The 20737-nt window shown below is 40.7% G+C and overlaps 2 protein-coding genes across 4 annotated transcripts in view; both read left to right on the top strand.

Moving 5' to 3' along the window:
• Positions 1 to 1471: 1471 nt before the first annotated feature.
• On the top strand, positions 1472 to 5012 carry LOC105458244 (AP-2 complex subunit mu). Of its 2 annotated transcripts, none has more exons than XM_011703412.1 (5): positions 1472 to 1649; positions 2277 to 2659; positions 2759 to 3009; positions 3085 to 3341; positions 3406 to 5012. In XM_011703412.1, exons 2-5 carry the CDS (start codon positions 2320 to 2322, stop codon positions 3884 to 3886), a joined length of 1329 nt encoding a protein of 442 aa, XP_011701714.1. In that variant the 5' UTR covers positions 1472 to 1649; positions 2277 to 2319; the 3' UTR covers positions 3887 to 5012. The 2 variants fall into 2 exon arrangements, with proteins under 2 accessions (XP_011701714.1, XP_011701715.1); XM_011703413.1 differs by lacking the exon at positions 1472 to 1649 and adding an exon at positions 1823 to 1987.
• A 1206-nt stretch (positions 5013 to 6218) lies between these two features.
• The window catches only part of LOC105458243 (calmodulin-binding transcription activator 2), a 48402-nt gene continuing 33883 nt past the window's right edge, over positions 6219 to 20737 (top strand). Inside the window, exons 1-3 of one of the 2 annotated variants that reach the window (XM_011703410.1) lie at positions 6219 to 6713; positions 13082 to 13493; positions 14761 to 15055. In XM_011703410.1, coding sequence (XP_011701712.1) covers positions 13257 to 13493; positions 14761 to 15055 — 532 coding nt within the window. In that variant the 5' untranslated portion in view covers positions 6219 to 6713; positions 13082 to 13256. Of the gene's footprint in view, positions 6714 to 8766; positions 9004 to 13081; positions 13494 to 14760; positions 15056 to 20737 lie in introns of those variants that run through there. The other variant, XM_011703411.1, reaches the window with a different exon arrangement.

Here is a 20737-nt window from a genome sequence, read left to right as displayed (position 1 = left end):
AACATTTCCTAAGCAACAAGGGTAAAATGATCACTGATGAACGCTGTAAGCGCCAAAAAAAAAGCGTGAATACGGAACGTGGCCTTTTTAGCCGCGACATACCGAGGACGATTCGAAATGTATCGGGTCGGTCCGTTATCAATCAGCCGTTTATTTTATGAAATAAACGAAAAAAACTCCAAAAAACGTTTCTCATGTACAACAACTACTACAACAACAACAACAACAACAGCCATGGTCTACACGTGTCGGCCTACACGTGCCTCCCGACAACCCTCGACAATCTCGGCTTATCGAGAGGACATTGTCGAGAAAGAAGAAAAAGAAAAGAAAAATGCAAAAAAAAGTAAGATAAAACAGATTCGCGTACGAATACTGTAGCTAATTATATTGACACTTCGCTGCTTCGAGAAGCTGCAGTCTACCATGTATATATTTTCATTAATGTATGTATAATAAAATATATTCGAGACAAAACCAGCTGTGGCTGCAGTTATTCCGCGCGCGTGCGTTTCGCGTTCCCGTTGCGGAGAATTTACCCGCGGGAGAATCGCCCGTGTAGGAGGACCTGATCGTCGTGGAAACTGAAAAAACGACGACGCTTGCCATTGTCATCGGACAAGGTCGGAAATGCAGCTGTGACGCATTGAGGAACTGTTTTCCGCGGCCTTGAAAGGAGAACGGCTGACTGTGAGTCTATGCTTCCTTGAAAATTACGAAGGAGCGGCGGAAATGAATTCCATTCTGAATTTAACAGGAACAAAAGATTACACCATTTGACGTGAATTTCGTTGCCGATACCATAAAATTTTAATTGATCTCGGTCTTCTCAGTGCGAAAAAATTTAAGAAATATATGATAAAAGAAATATATAATTATATATAATATATATATAATCGATTTGATAAACAATTTTTTTCTTATTACAGGCGGAAAAATAAATCGAAGGATAACGATCAAACGCCAGCTCATTCACAATCGAAGTAATTACAATGGAAATTATTGCAAATGTGTCAAGTTCGAACGAAGCAAATAACGCAGGAACAACAATAATCGCAATGTGTATTATAATTTTTAAATCCGTTAAATACAATTCCTTTATCAATTTTGATACGTGATAATTTGTTCAATAATGTATAATTCTATAATATTTAATTTATACATATATATAAAATGAGAGATAATAATAAAAATATAGTGATTCAAAAAACGTACGTTAAAAACGCGTCAAAGAAATAAAATATAATTTATAATAATAAATAATAATACATTACAAGTTTTTCTTTATAAATGAAAAATAATAAAGATAAATAAATATAATAAATATTTCTTCGCGCACATAAAGCGCGCTTCGGACAACAGTCTGTATATTACCGACAGCGATAGCGGGTCTTCCTGTACGATTGCGAGAACGAGCGTGGCTCTAGGTGGCACCTCTACCTTCTTCGTCGTCCAGCTGACGCCGCTGACGGATCTAGCGCGTCCACGTAGTCCACGGCGCCTCGGCGATATCGGAAAGTGGGTGTTGCTTCCGTCAGCCGTCCCGTCAACTTGGAACCGAGCGTGGAGGGTATCGCGCCACGTTTAACGGCAGAGCGGAATCGCAGGCAGGAAATCCTGACTGGCCCATCCTCCGGGGGGAGTCATGCGTAAGTGAAAACTCGAGTCCGCGTTCCTCGACGCCGCCGGCATCGCGAGAACCGCGGCGGCGAACTTGGACGCGAAGGGTTAGGCGGGGGTCCGTACACGTACGATCGATAATACTAACCGTTCGCAAGACATACCGGACGGACGGACGGTTCCAAGTGTCACTTGACAAACGGGGCGTTTCGTCTGTCATTACGTTACGGAGTGCCCCGACGAACTCTTAAAATTCTCTCGCGCGATACGTGCGCGCCTTCGCGAGCCGCACGTATCGCGAATGTCTTCTACATCCGTATCTAATTCAGGACTCCACTCGCCGAGCGTCGCGAGACGTTTCTTATCGGTAGATTTTTGTAAATGCCAGATTATTGTTTATCTCCTTTTTACTTGATATGCCGTGGTCCCCGAGTTATTTTTGGACCGTATGTTTTGGGACGTTTTATTGATTTTATCATGTTCCCAGCAAAAATTGGGAATCACATTTGTAATTCTGTGTTACAGATTTGTCGACGTATTCCTCGAAAAAACTGAATCATAAATAAAATATTTTATTACATTAGTGTTTGCACTCGTAATAACGTTAAATTTGTTAGGATCTTCAATGTATTAATCACAAGTAATTTTTGTTGCAGATTGATTTTGACTTGAAAGGCTAACTTTGCCCCCTCTGTCAAGATGATAGGGGGTCTATTTGTTTACAATCACAAGGGAGAGGTGCTCATCTCCCGGGTGTATCGGGATGATATTGGCCGTAACGCAGTGGATGCGTTTCGCGTCAATGTCATCCACGCGCGACAGCAAGTACGCTCGCCTGTAACCAACATTGCCAGAACATCGTTTTTCCATATAAAGCGCGCTAACATTTGGTTAGCCGCTGTCACGAAACAAAATGTCAACGCGGCTATGGTATTCGAGCTGCTGCTAAAGATCATAGATGTTATGCAATCATATTTCGGCAAGATTTCAGAGGAGAACATCAAGAATAATTTCGTGCTTATTTACGAGCTGCTCGATGGTTAGTATTAAAGTTTGATTACTGTACTTTAATAACTCTACATGGCTTTTTCCTTGGCTTTTCCTAACTTTAGTATCTTGTTTTTTTTTTTTTTTACAGAGATACTTGACTTTGGATATCCACAGAACTGTGATACAGGGGTGTTGAAGACATTTATCACTCAACAAGGCGTGAAATCAGCCACCAAGGAAGAGCAAGCTCAAATAACATCGCAAGTCACTGGCCAGATCGGATGGAGGCGAGAGGGCATCAAGTACAGGCGTAATGAGCTCTTCTTGGATGTACTTGAATACGTGAATCTATTGATGAGCCCTCAGGGTCAGGTTCTCAGCGCGCATGTTGCCGGAAAGGTAAATTCTCTAAAGAAAAATTAATACTTCAGGACTTTCGTAAATTTCTGATTTAAAAAAAATTATTTTTTTCAGGTGGTAATGAAATCCTACTTGTCCGGTATGCCGGAGTGCAAGTTTGGGATCAACGACAAGATCGTTATGGAGGCTAAGGGTATGAAAGGAGGCGGCGGATTGGGAGGCGGCGGCGACGATCCCACGGGCGCTAGATCTGGCAAACCGGTTGTCGTTATTGATGACTGCCAATTCCATCAGTGCGTTAAGCTTAGCAAATTCGAGACCGAACATTCCATTAGTTTTATACCGCCGGATGGTGAATTCGAGCTGATGAGGTGAGACACGATCGCGAAAATAATTGTAGTTCCAGTGTATGAAGAATTGTTATTCTATTCACAGATATCGTACCACAAAGGATATATCATTGCCCTTCCGCGTGATACCGTTGGTGCGCGAGGTGGGCCGAACGAAAATGGAAGTCAAAGCGGTTCTGAAATCAAACTTCAAGCCCTCGTTGCTGGGGCAGAAGATAGAAGTGCGCGTGCCGACGCCGTTGAATACTGCCGGCGTACAGCTGATATGTTTGAAGGGTAAGGCGAAATACAAAGCGTCGGAGAACGCGATTGTCTGGAAGATCAAGCGCATGGCCGGCATGAAGGAGACGCAGTTGTCCGCCGAGATTGATCTGCTAGAGACGGACACGAAGAAGAAATGGACGAGGCCGCCGATATCGATGAATTTCGAGGTGCCGTTTGCGCCGTCCGGCTTCAAAGTGCGCTACTTGAAAGTGTTCGAGTCCAAATTGAATTACTCCGATCACGACGTGATAAAGTGGGTCCGTTACATTGGCCGCAGCGGCTTGTACGAGACGCGGTGTTAATGATTCCGAGTCTACTCGCTGCTCGGGGCGTAAAATAATTGTAAAGAAGTAATCTCAATACAGAAGTCACGACTACGAGTATCGATATTGGCTATTTCTCGTTATTATTTCATTGTAGCGCATATTCGAGGCAACGATCTGAAATTATTCGGATGGCTAATTCCGAAATCTTGCACGATACGTAGCGACAATGTATCGAAAGAAGAATTCCATTGTCAGCACAAAATTTCTGTATAGCAGGACATTTTTTTTTATGTTGTATAGTGTACTAGCAAGAGTGACGTTCGTTTTTATTTGTTAGAAGAAAAAATTTCAAAACGTAAAAATAAAAATAGGATCCAACTTGTGTGAAAAAGTATATCAAATGAATATCATGATAATCGGATTATTTCCTTTGTGCCAATTTTTCATGTCATCCACTTTTTTTCAAGTTGATTCTTAGTTGCGATATTGCACCCTACTGTGGTGAATGGTATGAGGTATAATCAGATTTTGTTAATTTTTTAAATGGAACATATGTTATTGATTATTACGATAATTAGATTTGATCATGGATTGTTTATATGTATCTACATAAATCACTCAATGAGATTTTTATTACTTTTTCTTCATTTTTGCGTCGAAACGATATCATTACAGATTTTTAGTATTATATTATTTCAAGCTAAGTAATTAAAGAACTCCTATTCTTGGAATTAATATAGTCAGGAATATAGTGAGGATGATCTATATTTCTGTAATCAAGAAATATAATATATTTGTAGGATTGCTATACATAACGAATGTTTTTTTTTTTTTTTTTTTCGAAGCATATCACGAATTTCTGTATTGTTTATGTATTAACTTATATATACGCGAATTGTAATTACTCATTTCTTGTGTAAGGATATATGAAGTTTCTGGTACCGGAGTTTGAACGGAACTGACCAAATCTATGCGCTACGGATCATTCGATGCGCTCAATGAAATGTAGAATGCTTATAACCTGTTATTCGTGCATGAGAATAAGAAGTAGAAAGAAGCATTGATCGATTGTACGAGCGTGATTGATTTTGTCTCTCTAAAAGAACGCTCGAATGCGTAATGAAATATATGTGTAAAATAAATTATCGTGCGTTAAATTTAATTATCCCGTTTTCTTTAAATTATTATCCTCATTATTAATGCGCAATAAAATTAACTCGCAATATAACGCATAAAAATATCACGCATCAAAGTCAATAAAATGTAATGTCAATAAAATGTTCACAATTTGCAATGATATTTTGTCATACATTGAAGATTATAAAGCGTAAGTAAAGACAAGTGTTATTTTCGGGATGAAGAACATGATAAATGGATCGTTCAACGTTAAAATGTTAATCTCAAATTGGTATTTATTTACAATTTCAGATTCGCAAAAAAAATATTTCCAATATGATCGACGAGACGGAATTATTTGGGTCTGAAAAAAGAAATTTAAAGTCAATACGGCCATTAGAGTTTCTTGCATGACATTTGTAAATAAAGAAAATGTGAATGAGACAGACAAAAATACATTTTTACGTCGATTTATGTACGATTTTAATATGCACTAGTGCGTCCAATTAAAAAACTGAAAATATTCTCGAAAACTTCGGCTCCGAAATGCGCGCTACTCGCTCGTATCGAGATATCGATACGCGCGCGACGCGTGCGAGAGTGGTACTATGTCGGACATTTTGAACTACGACGCGTTCAAGGATCCAAAGGTGCTATAGCACCGATATATTGGAAAAGTGTACGAGTTATAGAACAATATAGAGACAATACGAGCAAGTGACAGTTCTATCTGCGTCAACTTTTCATAATTCGAGCGTGAATTCTCACAATTTGGATAATTATATACGAACTTTATTAGGTAGTGCGATATTTCTCGACGATACGATTTGTAGCCGTTCCAGCTAGGTTATTTGATCGCGTCTCGTTTGTCGCGCGACAGGTATCTCTATTTTCGGCGGTCCAAATCGTGGCCATCCTAAGCGATTCGTCGCGCGTCGTTTGTCGACACGGGGCATCTACGTGACTCGAATCCTCGCGATTACGTGCTGCAATCGCCATCGCGTCGTCGATCGTGGATACGCTCCGACGTTTATTCGCGTTCACGTTCGCGGCGCGTGGGAATTAAAACGTCGTTTTGCCCGGCCGCGGTTCCGCGGAAACTTGGCGCGCGCGGCGGGAAACCGCTTTGAAATTTCCGCCCGCGAGTTTTCTCGTCTACGTCCGCCCTGGCGCGTCCGCGTACGGCACGGGAGCGCGATGACTCTTACCTCGGCGGAGCGGCGCATGCGGTCCACGCTCGCCTCGCTCCGCTCCGCTCCGTGCACGTACAACGTATACGTGTCGCGCGTATACCTGTCATGGATTCCGAGGATCGACCGCGGCCGCCGCGGGCACGCGTGATCGCGCGATTCCCTGCGTGAGAGTGTCGCGCATCGCACGCATCGCACGCATCGCACGCACCGCACGCACGCACGCCGAGCCCGACGGACGTTGGTCCGACGTGCACGAGGAAGCGCAATCGGACGGTGTCGACCGCCGCTGTCGTCGTCGTGGACCAGGCGTCGTCGTCGTCGTCGTCGTCGTCGTCGTCGTCGTCGTCGTCATCGTCACCGTCGTCGATCATGAGCGTCGCGGTATCGTCGCGCGGAGGAAGGTGTCGTCGCCGCCGTTGGTGAACGAGCTGCTGAGAGAGACGCCCGGGAGAGAGTCACGCTGACGCGACGCCGCGCACCGGGAAGCGCGGCGTGCCGAAATGATTACCCTCATCGGCGACGGGCCTTCTGTTCTCATTCGGAGCACGGACCCTGTGAGTATAGCATCTCCGTCACGCCTCGCTTTTTTTCTCTCTGTTTTTTTTTTCTGTGCGTTATTAAATCGTCTAGAGCATCCCCAAGCCCTGGTAAATAGAGGGGAAAACGGGATATGTATTGTAGTGAGAATCGAGTGCGCGCCTAATACGAGACACGGGCGAACGACGAGCGGGTATAATGTGTACGTCGCCGCGACGTCGCGACGTCGCCGTCGCGCCCGCGGCTTCGCCCGTCCGCGTGGCGGCTTTATGGTCGCCGCTATTTTTAGCGCATACCGTAAACCCGCCGCCGCCCCGCGAGGTAGGAATCTCGCGTTTTGTCCGCGGGCACGTGCGGCGACCATATGGACCATATTGGTCGCGGGCGGATTCGGGACGGATAATCCACGACGGACGATTCGCGACGGGCACGTTCCACCGCGTTGGCGGCGTCAACTTTTGGCGGGAACGCTGTTGAATTTCGCTGAACACGAAGATCGTTCTGCAGCGTGCCAGATTCCTACCGACTTCGATCGATCCGAGAGAACAATCAGGTTTTACTAATCGGGAATTCATTGTACACGTCGTGTTTTTCACGCAGCACTCTATAACTCCGCTCAGAATATAATTCTAAATAACAAAATAAATATTTTGAATTAAAAGCTTTTAGTGCTCCTAAATAGAAACTAAAAAAGTGAGCTTTTACAAGCGTATTATAAACAAGTTCCTATTTAAATATTAGTTCAGGAAGATTAATAATCGCGCGCGCGCGCGCTCTCGCTCGTACTCGCCGATTAAAACTGTGCAAATTGAAAATATCGTTAATGTTTTTGTTAACGCGCGACCTGTTATTGCATTGATGCGCAGGATATAATAGACGATATTCCGCAAACTTTATGCAATTGTGATAAATGGGATTTTTATCTCTCAAGGACGAGTATATTTTTGAAAGATAATTCCTGTTCGGAAAAAGTCGGAGTCATGCTCGCGCTTTAAAAGAGTTTCGCGTGTAAGTTTGATATCTTATCGCTCGTGTAATAAATTTAGTTTTCGAGGCAGTGGCTATAACGAAAAATAAATGTCATGTAAATTATTGTGTATTTGTTGTCTCAGGGTCAAATCAATCTGAAGGTAAACTAAATCTAAGTTGCAATCTTCCGTCATAATGTCCGTAAAATAATTTCTTTTTCAAAAATATTTATATATTTTGTAACATACATTTAATATTATACTTTAACATATTACATTTTAATATTATATGGTTTTAATTATACATGCAGAATATTTACAGGCGAACAGAATATATATTTTCTCATTAACTATTCCATATTTAATTATTCTGGGAATCTCAAAATCTTGCTTGAGCTTTAAATATCTCGATCGCAAATAAACAGAGAAATAATTCTTGCGTAAAGATAATTTTCGGCAATTTAGACTTAATTTATGCTTCTTTCCCTTTTTCACTCTATTAATTTTTTGTGCTAAAATTTAGCCATTTTATGATTAATTCTTTGCTCTAAGAAATCTTTGTCATCGCCTCTCATAATGCAAACGTCATGGATTGTTAACGCGGACGCGATATAATCTCCTCTATAACAGCACCCGCGTTGTAGATACGTCCCTTAAGGACTGGAAGACCCTCGTGAAGAATAATATTTTCAGAACACAAGGTTAATCCCTTGGTCGTACTGCCTTGACTTATTGAAGCAAGAACTTCTTTTCTCGAGTCTTCTTGTTGCGCGAAGACACTCGAATCGATGCGAGGGATGGCTGGAAATGAGAATTTATTTAGCAGTTAGCTCTTTTATGTGACAAGTCTTTAAATTCTCGTGGAAAGAAAGTAACAAGTCTTGAATATACAATTGCACACGTGTCCGTTGGTTAACAACTTTCAAACAAGAGAAAAACGTTTATTCGTACGTTGATATCGATGTAATATCAACGTGTTTTGTATCCCATCGAAACTGGACTTGTTATCTCAATAAGTTTATCGTAATCAGCTGTTATCAAGACTGACGGCGTGTTTCCTGCCGCCTGGGATTCTAATGGCACGTTCGAAAACGGTAGTAACAACTAGTATAGCTAGGAACGCGTATAGAAACATCACTTTAGAATATCTCAGACTCCTAACTAACTATTTAGAAACTGACGTTTACTCAGGAATATAACTGATGTATCAAAAGCTATGTGCTCGACAGCTGATTACACTCTCTGTGTGCTCAATTAATATTTAGATATCTTGTAGCAACATGCTAAAATACTTCTTTTCTTGAATTTTGCTAACAAAATCAGTGCTTCAAAGTGACTTGTGAGTAAATCAAATAGTTTTCTTAATATATATATACATATTTAATAGTTATTACATAAAATAATTACTTTATACATATAAGGAAGGATTCAAAATGTCGTCGAATAATCATTAAAATTAAAATTTTAATCTTTACCATTAAATTTAAAATTTTAACGAAAATATAGTTTGCCATTAGAAAATTATTTTGTCGTCATACTTTCGCAATATTTTCCATTACTCCGCCTTACATAAAAAGTTTATGACGTGAAATCTTAATAGATTGGTAAGGAAGGATTTATATCGTAAGCGAATGATAAATTCTTTAGGTGATTAATGGAAGAAAATTCGCTATGGAGTGATGCTCGAGATTCGATCGAAAGTTTCCTAGTCGATCTTTTCAGGTTTCTTTTTTTAGCTCGCTACCTTGCACGCGTTCTTTAATATCCGTGCTTCATAAACGTCAAACTGCGACGGTCCCTGTAGCGCGGCGGTTTCGCTTTTGGAAGACGTGCGCAACATATGGGTGCCTCTGGAGATCGATCGATCTGAACGCGTAGTCACCTACATGCGATTTTCCGGTTAACGATATTGGCACGAAGCTGGCCGAGGCATGGCGGTCGTGGAAGTATTCCGCGTTTCGTTCCGAAAGCGCGATGAGAGAAATGTGTCGCATTTAATGTCCCCTTTTTATTTATACGTCATTATTGACATCGTTAGATTTTATTCATTCACTGGTGTTCTTTCTCATTCACGTCACGGGGTTTTTGACGTGTTAGATTTTATTTCACGCGAGGCGGCATTAGCGACGGGAAAATTATTATATTTCTGCAAAGCTTTTGTGATATAGATAAATTTAATCGAGTCACAGAGCGAGTCTGCTTTTCATGCAGCATACGCGACGTTCTTTCTTAATGTGAAATCTTTTTTTTTTTTAACAGTTTTTGCCCACTGTCATTTTTTAATCGCAATTCTTTAATCATCTTTAGTGTTAATTTAACTTGAAAAGCACGGTCTGCAAGTCATAAATCCCCGGGATTACACGTGACGCGCACGGCGAGGCTAAGGATTACAAGTGACAAGTGTAATCCACAGCGTGTATTAACAGATGCATTTAATTTTGCTCGCGCGAGAGAACGGTCCGGTTGACAGATGAAAATTTCTTGATTTCATGACGGCATATCGACTTATGTAATAATAATTCGGATGCGTACCTGGAACACGTGTGATTACCCGTTTAATAAGCCTAAAGAAGCCATGTAAATATCACTTAGCAATTGCACGAGGGAATATGCTTTATCATCGCTTTTTCATTACGTGATCAATTTATTATACAACCATTTTATTAAAGATGCACGTAAAGGAATAAAACCAAGGACATTATGCAAATTCACGCTTTTATTGTTAACTATAAAAAAGCGCAGGAGCTATATTCTTTTTAAAAACGTCCAAATGACGAGACAGAAAATTCGAGAATTTTCGGAGGATATTTTCTCGGACGAATTTTTACCTCGGCATCTTTTCTTCGAGTTGCATCGGTCAACCTTCCCATCGCTCGATCGTCATGCAAACGTCTATGCGATTCGAGATCGGCGTTAACTCAGTTCCGTTCGCGCGAGTTTCTGCCGAGACACTTCGGATCCGCCGATTAAAATTCGAGATCTAATCTTATGACGATCGGAACACAGATACATAAGTCTAGACGGTAAGCTGTGTGCTCAACGTGCTATAGGACAGTAACGGGCGGATATCCTCCGCGTGTGAATGCACCGGCGACGCGACGGTTCTATTATTACTGCACGTGCCGTTGTACCGGCAGATATCCGCTACGCGCGCGCTCGATACGGCTCCATACATGAATGACCGCGATATTTACTCGCCTTTAACATTCACCCTGTATATTTAATGCCTATTGAAGGCACGCCAAGCGAATGACATTAATTCTTATTAAAATATACGGCGTGCACTTATCACGGAACGTGACGAGCCGCGCGTCATCGTGAGGAAGGCTTGACAGATTATATCAGGTGTTGTACGCATCCCCGCGGTTACTATTTCTGAAGAGAGTTTCAAATAAAGTGAATGACGTCTGATTTATTTTTTCTTATCTGCTCTTTCTTATCTCACCGATCATATTTCTAGTTATTTCAGAAATGCTTGCCCCCCTCGCACGTATATGTTCTTGATTCAGGAACGTTCATCAAGTATCAATTTCTAGACCAGATAAAAATAAAAATTATTTTTTATTATATAATAAAATTACTTATATTATATAATAATTTATAATTTCTATAAAATTGGAACGGTATATGATATAAGTGGTATAAATCTGTTTATTGCTGTTGCTTCTATAGAACGTCGGGATTTTTTTTCTTCTAAGTAGCTAGAGTCGCTGTCGAGGAAATTGGCAATGATATACTTCTGTTCGCCGAGCAGATATGTGACAGTGGCGGCCAAGAAATGCATTTATAACTATGCCAACCTTAAGTAATCCCGTGGAGTCCACGAGGATGAATAATTTTGCTACTTCACGTAAAAATTATTGTGTGTTCAAATAAATCTGTGGAAATTTGCCAGATAATTCTTCGATAATTTTTACCTTTCTACTTTCTATTTTAAGCTAATGGATCGAAAATCGTTCTCTCCATTAGAATTGATCATATTATAACTCACGAGCACTTTGACTATACAAAAGACACTCCTACCTTTTTATCAGATTACTAATACAATAATAGCTTGGAACAGTTTCAAGTACTTAACTTAAATAATGTTTGTTTCTTATTTTATACGAAAACAAAACAGAATCATCATAGTGTGAAACGCTATATTCTGATTCTGTTTTGTTAAATATTAATGTACTAGAACATTTTTAATAGGTTATTAATTCTTTACAATATTACAATTTTAAGATTTATTATTTGTTATTGTAAATGACAGAGAAATATTAAATAAATAAATCTATTTAAATAATTATAATTAAATTTATAATCTATATACATTATATATAATACATTATGAATTAAATTATAAATTGGCATCATGTTTTTTTGAATTTAGAAACTTTAAAACATTATAGATATGTATATATATTAAACATTTGGTCTCTTTAGTGGTTTCAGTTTTAAAAATTTTTCTCTCTCTTCCTGTTTATTTCACGACGTATCACAAAGTATTACGACACGGTCACAAATGGTTCCGAACAAAACCCATCCAATTTTAAGCCGCGATTCCTTCGAGATCTCCTGTTGCTACGGGCTCGGAGATCTCGAAAACAAATTCCTTAGCTCGGGCGAACCGAGAAAATGAGAAAATCGCACCAGACTTTAAACTAGGATGTGTGACCAGATCTTTAGATTGCAATAAAACCGAGGTCAAAGTAAGATATATTTCACCAATCCCGTATATAAATAGGTATATCTACAAATATTTTAAATTTTCGCTGTCTATACACTTTATGTTTTCGAAAGAAATACATCAATTCATTATATTGTGGCAAACGTGTTAGAGTGTGATAAAATTCTTTTAAATGCAGATGCCACAAATTATACGTATTACCAATAGAATTTAAAGACTTTTTCCCTTTCTTACGCGGGGATTTAACATGAATTAATCTTCCTTTCGTAGCAAAGTCATCCAGCGATGATGAGTCTCTCAATTAAATTTCTTAGACAAGATCGATCGATCTCCCGCTACAAGTATGAACGCTCGGTGAAAAAGCGGGACACATTAGAGCATTGAATGTGCAGCGGGCCATTATCTAAAAGCCGGCAGCTTCTGGACCCAACCTTAGTTTAAACCGCGCACACGCCCGCTACTTTGACACCAAGGTGGTGTGCCGCGAGTGCTGCCTTATTGAAAGAGGAGGCAGAGGAGTCGTCGGGCCGAGCTCGTCGACGGTGTCGGCAGAAATAATCCCATCGATTCGCCTTCCGGAAGAAGCCACGCCGGTACGGTCGGGCTCGCGCGGTTACGAACGAAAGCGGGCGTGTAGATCCGCGTCGGGGCGGCGGCGGCGGCAAGCGGGTGTGGGCGCGGACGGGTAGGATCATCCCCTAAAACGACAGCTTTAATATCAGCCTGGATGTGTTTGTGCGCGCAGGAGGAGCAGGCGGCAGCGGACGAGTGGGAGCTTTAAGAGCCGGAGAACGTGTCGTGCTGGAGAACGACACGCTTAACGTCATCGTCGTCGCCGTCGTCGTCGACGAGCAGACGGGAAGAGAGTGCGTTCTCTCGCATTCGGCGAGGACAGACCGGCGGAGAGCCACGCGACGAGGATGAGGCAGGTAGTCGTGCTGGAGCCAGCGGGCAGCCTCCTGGTAATCAGACAGACCTCCCTGGGTGGCGGCGGCGTCGCCACCACCGGCAATGTCAACTCCAGCCCAACGGGCACCAATGACACCCACGCTTTGGTCAATCACGCCGCCGTCTCCACAATCGCCTCCAACGATCACAACCAGAACAGGATACTCGTTGTGCGCTCGTCTACCTCGTCCACCTGCATGACCAGCTCGGTGAGAACGACGCACGACCTTTACACGTGCTTAACCGAACGAATCGCGAGTTGTAGAACCCGTTGTAGGGTTGGTTTAGCTTGTTCAGGGACCCCTGCCCATGTTTACTTTACGAGTCTGTTATAACATGGATTCTGTACACTAACTAACCTGGAAATTGAATCCGTTATGTCCATTTTACTTTTGCGAGTTAACGCTTGCGGGGAAAACAAATCGTGGCATAGAATTGCAGAGATTAATCCGACCTTTGAGTGGAGTTCGCAGTCGAGCACTTCAAACTGTGTGTCTAGAAATTTTTGTTCTGCAAATTATCACTAACAAACGCTCGACCGCGTTTCTCGGCAGAAATATTATTTAGGACTTTACGTTAAATACGAGAGGACGCTATTTACAACGTAGATATTCGATACGGGGACTACAAATCGGTTAATTAATTCCCATTCGTGAGCTGTTATCTGGTAAATTGTCTGCCGATGTTACCTCGATTTAACTACCACGTTAAACGTGAAAGTCGTATTAGGAAAGTTGCTGCTAAAAACGTGTCGGCGGTAAAAGGTCAAATGATCGCTGAATGCGGGGGAAGAAAGTGCGGGACAGGTTGTCTCTCTCTCTACCTCTGTCGGCGGTAGGACAGATGTCTTCGGGAAAGATCCCGAGTTAGTCTCGCAACGAAGTACTTACAGAATAAAAGACTTGCCTTTCCAACCGGTGCAGCGCGTGCGAGAAAAAAAACTCTGCCGCCTATATAGCTTTACAATACGAAACGAGACAACTTCAATTATAGCTGGGAATGGGTGGCAGGTGGTACCACGAGCCTCGCCTCGTTCCGATGTAAAGGGTTAAAGAGGATAGATCGCTCCTCGTCGCGAAGGACGTTTTGCCACGATTCAGTGTCGCGATATCATGCAATTTCTGCATTATCGCTTATTTTTTTCTGTAAACAATATATACATTGTTTTTTTTACAATTATAAAAAGATCGACTCTTAACGTTACAACTTCAGGGCGCTATTTTTATTTACTTTTAAAATAACTTTTAATTTTTTCTCATTAAGATTAAAGAATTATTAAAAGAGGTATTCTATTCTCATCCTTTCACGCTCACGAGCCTTTCTAATGTTTAATTATTTTAAATGAATTTATCATATAAAACGTTATCCTCGCATGAACGTTCTCTTTAGAGTTTTTTATGACTTGTAAAATAACTAAAATAGTCTGTAAATACCGTCGAGAGATTGCAATTTACGATCGTTTTGTGTGCCATTTAGGCCGACAATCACGTATCGACCAACGGCAATAGCAACATCAACATTAACGCGAATGTTAATGGGAGCCCGGGCGGTATCAACTGCAAACCGTCGTCGAAGGTCGGAATTGGCGGCGGTGCCTGCAAGCCGAACGAGAGAAACGATCACCTACGAAACGAGCACAAGAACCAGGAGGGAGTCGCCAACGGCAACGAGCCGAACCTAGTCGCTGGATGTCGTCCAAGGACGAGCAAGGAAGCCGCACACGAGAACGTCGCCTCCGACAGGAAGCTCGATGGCGCGGATCCCATCTCCCGTGAGTACTTCCGCCATTACTCACCTGCACCTTTGACAACCCGAGCGATCGCCTCGTAAATTATTTACCCATACATCTGGTTCAGACATACGATATGTCTCCGTATTCTTGATATGACGAATGTTGAAGCTATAGAGAAATATATATCGGAACGAGAATAACCGACGTCGGTTTACATCCCGAAAACGGGGAAGAAATATTAAACGGTTAAATGAGCTGTCATTTGATATAATGTAATGGCAAAGTTATCTATACGATGAAAGAAACTTCAGAAAATTCTTCCCTAATTTTAATCGCCTAATGGAAGCACGAATCTTCATTACATATCAGCATCAATGTCGCGGTGGGAGTTCTCGTGATTGTTGTGTCGTTAGGAAAAGTTTTCAGGCTCGCCTGTTTAAGGCAGCTTTAAGTAGTTCTCGAAAATTATGGCGCTCTCGCACGAAGAGACCTGAAACGTACGAAGCGGACGAAGAATTAGTCCCGCGCGTTGAGACTCGAAGAAGAAAATCGCAATGAAGTTTAAAACAAATCCCGGGTGTTTTAAAGCGAACGGTTGCACCGAAACGGAGAGAGAAGCCTGACCAAAGTTTCCACTCATCACGGATGGAAACGGAAACTGCACACAAACTGCACTCGAGTTTCGCACGGAATGACTTTGGGGCCCGTAAACCACGCGATTAGCAGCGAGAGTGACTGCATGAGAGAACGATAAACTATCGGTCCTACAACTTTTATAGTTTATACCTCTCTGTGTGAATTGGTTAAGAAGTAATAATTGCTCCTTAGGAATATTAATGTGCGGATGATTGGACAAAATAAGATTTAAGGCTATAAAAGAAATTCATATTAAATTGAAAGGCTAGTAGAAAAATTTTAAAATAAAACGATAAAACAGAAATTTAAATGATATAAACGGGCTATTAAACATATTCATTTTTCTGCGGCTGTTGAAATCCTTCCATTAAATTGTTTTTTCATTAAATTAAATTTTTAAATATGCATTCGAATTTTAATATTCTCAGTAGTTAAAATTTTTGTGTATATAGATATGTATAAATATTCGAATTGAAATATTGAGTGTTTAAAGTTTTTATACATCTTTTATCAATATTATTAAATCTACGGACTTTTAATTTTTAGATATTTGAAATATGAAAAATTGATTTACATCTCAAAGGTGTGTGCGCGCGAAATTCGTACGCGAAATTAATATTGCGACACAATGCCGTAATATTATTTGTCCGCACATGTAACTGAATTACTGCACTTTTTATACCTCGCTAAATTGTTTCATGCAGTTGCAAATGAATTTAGTTAGTCGTTGTATATCGGAAAATAGTGGTCCGTATACAACTGTTACACGTTGATCCCCGATAATACGCAATGTCGATACGATATTTTTTGCACGATGTGCCACCGTGCATCGACAGCACGGGAATAAAAACAAAAATGTAGTTGAAAACCGAATGCTGGGAGCAAATATCCACAATTCGCCGAGCGGAATTACTTCCTCTCCCATCTGAGAGACTGCGAAAACAGAAATGATCGATATGCGCTGAGGCCCATTCCATGAAGGAGATTCGAAGCTTCTCATCCTTAAATCGTTCTACTTATCACCGTTTTTCGAGAATCGCGCGATCTTTTCTGAAGTGGAAATTATCGATCTGCAAAAAGTCCGTGGCAGGAATGGTAATGGGGCGTATATACAGTGTGATCTGAATTTCTATATGAAATAATAAAAATTGTATTTTTTTTTCTATCTGCAAGTCTTTCCTAATATAATTTCAAGAAAAACGTTAGACAATTTCACAGCAAAATACGCATTTTACTTTGTTATACAATTTAATTATTAATTTTATGATTCAACTTTTTTATGTTCTTGGATGAATACTACATATTGACAAAACTTCTGCTGCTTCTCTACAAAGTATACAGCGAGTAACGTATGTATACTATCGCAAACTTTCCGATGTGGGATTTCCATTAAGGTTGTCGTCACTTTTCCTGGAAAACAAGTTTTCCCGCGTACGATTTTCATCATATTTCCCGCATTTGCATTTCGAAGCTCTCGCCTGACTCGGCGTGCATCCTTATATCTCCCACGTTCGTCTATACTCACGGAAAGAGGTTTCGGCTCATTTCCAGAATTGGCTGTATGCACAACGCGAAGATGCACATGCACTCCGATTCGCGCGACATATGCATAGTCGCCGGGAGGCTGCAGGCACAACCGGTTCTTCCATTCTTCGAGCAACGTTTTTCCATAATGGGCACTCGTGCGTGAATCCGATTTCGAATATAAATAGGAAGAACGGGTTGTGTGTGCCACGAAGAGGGAAAAAGAGAGAGAAGGAAAAAGGAAGTCCTGTGCGAAAAGTATTACCGTTTGATGTGCGGAAAGTACCAAGACGTGCATGCTAGCACTAAAACAGTAAAATGTCGCGCAAATTTCAAGATGACAGCTTTTTACGAGCGCCAAGTTCTAACGACATGGCGAAACTCGACGACAACTCACTGAGGAGCAGTGGTTAGCCATGGTTGTGTAGGAAAAAAAAAAAAGAAAATCCAACGCTTATTGCAACTTTACATTTAACGTAGTTAATACAAAGTTTGATCGAAATTTTAATTGAAAATGTGAGTGAACGTTTTACTCCAAAATCCGATACAAATCACGTTTGGCGTTATAAAAATATTTATTCGATAAAAATTCGATCGTCGTATCAGATTAGAAATATGTGCTCGAAATGATGGTACTTTTTTTCTTGCTAACCGATTAAAAGTTTTATAGAATTTATTTATTGATGAGCCGAGAAAGAGACCTGAAAATAGATATATAAATTATTTTAGTTCGCAGATATAATTGGAGTTATTTATATTAGTATATTTCTCTCTTTCTCTCTCTGAAAATCGATATGCGAATTATTTTTTTATGTTCCTAATATTCTTGTAAAAGTTTGATGAATGCGCTTGACTGGGCGTTTTCTGTATCGTGACCCCGGCTTTTGTGACGCACGAGACCTTCTCTATCGTGCTCCTTATTTATTGCCGACCTTGTTATTTATTGTTAGTGCCACATAGGCCGAGAAAGTTTCTCTTAGAATCTATGGTTTTCCGATCGTGTGCAGACCTTAACCGTTCGTAGTTCACATAACACCTTTCTCTGTTTATCTAAATGATGATCAAAAAATTCTTGCAATCAATAAGATATTAGAATCTAATATAGCCATTCTTAATGTTATTTTGACCAAATTTCTCGTTTACTAATAATGGCCATTTTGTCGACGCAAAGATTACAGAATTATGCGTATAAAAATAGCAAAACTTTTCATTTCAAAAATGTTTAAACTTTAAAGTAAGGATTAATCTTATTTTCTACAAATGCAAAATTTATATTACTCAATATAAAATTAATAATAATTAAATAGTTAAAAAAATAATTTCTCTTATATATTTTATCCTGAATTTATTTATTTAATTATTTTTGACTAAAAGATTGATTATTTCACTACAAATCGATTAACAATATAAACAAATTCTTGTGACTACTATTGTGTTTCCTATTCATCGCCTAAAATTATAGTTTTTATAATTATTTGTAAAATAAGATATCTTTTACTTTTATTCGAACAATTTTAATACTTAATTTTTTTATCTTCCATGGATAAAAAAATAATAGATAAAAAATCAGCAGGCTCACATTCTAGTATTGATAGAACGTAAGGACGAGCTCCGATATCCTGTTACTTTCATTGTACTCCGAGCGAGGGATGGTTCTTCCTTATCGACGCAAAATTTCATCCCCGGAATCTCTCGCGTTGTCGTTCCGGGAGAGACACCGGCATCGCGTAACGCTTCATTCGAGCTTTCGAAGAAGTGCACCCCGGCAGGAAAGTACCCCCGGCGACACGGGGTAATTCGTAGTTCCGGCAATATCCGCCAGAGCGGCGATTGTGCGGCCTCCACCACTCCATTCCCCATTCGTGCACCCTTTTCATCGCCACCCCCTCGCTCTGGCAACCCCTCTTATCCATACGACCTGACGTCCATGGGCATCCTCTGGCCTATCCCGTTGCTATCCTGACCTATCCGATTGCCTATCCGGTGACTAGACTTGGTATCGACCCCCTCGAGAGAAGAGCGGGCCCTTTCCCGCGGGAAAAGCTTTGCTTTCCGTTTAATCCCAGCGCCCTTCATCGTTGTCTACTTCCCTTCACGTCTTGCCGAAGACTTTAATCCAACGTCTCGCATTCAAGAATAAGATTTGATAACTTCGTGAAAGGCGAGTCTTCTCGTGGCCTGACAGGAAGTGTACCGAATTCATTCGGCGAATCCGGGCTTGAGTTCCTTCGGACCTGGCAATCTTATTGATTGTCTTATTTCTCCTGCCGTGACGCTTTCTCTCTCTCTCTCTCTCTCTCTCTCTCTCTCTGTCTCTCCCTTTGCTTTTGCCTCTCTCTTTCTCCTTTCTATCCCCTTCTACAATCCTCTCTCGTAAACCGACCCTTTCTGCCCCCCGCTCTCTCTCTTACTATCACACCCGCTACCACATTGATGGCCTCGTCGACGACTAACGACCAGCGACTTACGTGTCCGGCTTCGGTCCTCACGAAAAAAGTCAGGGTGAGAAACTGCCTGTGTGAAGCGCGGAGAGGGGGAGAATCGGGGGGAAGGGAGGAAGATAAAGAAAGATGACGGGGATTGAAAGAGGAAACGATGAACGGAAGATTGCGAGAGAGTGGTTGGACACAAGCTTCCGAGCTGTCGACATTCTATTTAAAGCGCGGGGTGGTAACAGAGCTAGCTAGCTAGCTTGCTAGCTAGCTTACTAGCTAGCTGACTGGTAATTTACGAGCTTTTACCAAAAAGTTGGACACCTCGGGGATGGCTCCACACTTTGACACGTGACCCACTTTTATTAGGTTACGTAATTGATCGCCCCGCGCCTGCCTCGCGTTAGCGCGACCTCCCTTCTTCTCTCCGCCCTTTTATCGCCTCGTAATCCCGGTCTTTCCTCTTCCTCTTCTTGTGGAATTCTTCCATGACCCTTTCCGCTAACCCTTCAAAAAGTGAACAAAAATACTCTTGTTATCCGTAATCGCTGAGGGGTAACATGCGAACCATCACTATTGTTTCAAAAATAAAGGAAAATAAATATTGAGAATTGACGAGAGAATGAGAGATAGTAAAATCTTTAAAGAAATTATGTGTCTTAATTTTATATTTAAATGTATCTTTTTTTTCTTTTATCTTTTTTGGAAATAGATATTATGAAAAATTAAAATTCGTGATACAAAAATAACTTGATGATTATTAAATATGTGATAGTCATTGGTGATCTATTAGATTTCCAAAATTGAAAACAATCGAAATTGTTAGCAATTCAGTCAGAAATGATTCGAACCGATATTGATTCGACTATCTCAAGTGGAGACGTCAAAATTAACTCGAGAAATTAAAATAAATTATTATATTCATACAGTTATATAATGCAACATAAGATTATGAAATTATTTTTGATTTAAAACGAATACTTATTGAATTAACTCTACTTTTTTCAGAATATCGATCAATATTTTCTGAGTTTATCTTGATAGAAACAGACGAAAATGGATTAATTACAGTGATGGTAGGAAGTTCTCCCCATGCGTGGAGATGCAGGAATTATTAAAATCTTGACCA

The sequence above is a fragment of the Wasmannia auropunctata genome, unplaced genomic scaffold, assembly GCF_000956235.1.
Source record: "Wasmannia auropunctata unplaced genomic scaffold, wasmannia.A_1.0 LD334579.1, whole genome shotgun sequence".
NCBI classification, from domain to species: domain Eukaryota; kingdom Metazoa; phylum Arthropoda; class Insecta; order Hymenoptera; family Formicidae; genus Wasmannia; species Wasmannia auropunctata.
This window is presented reverse-complemented; position numbering and strand designations above follow the sequence as displayed.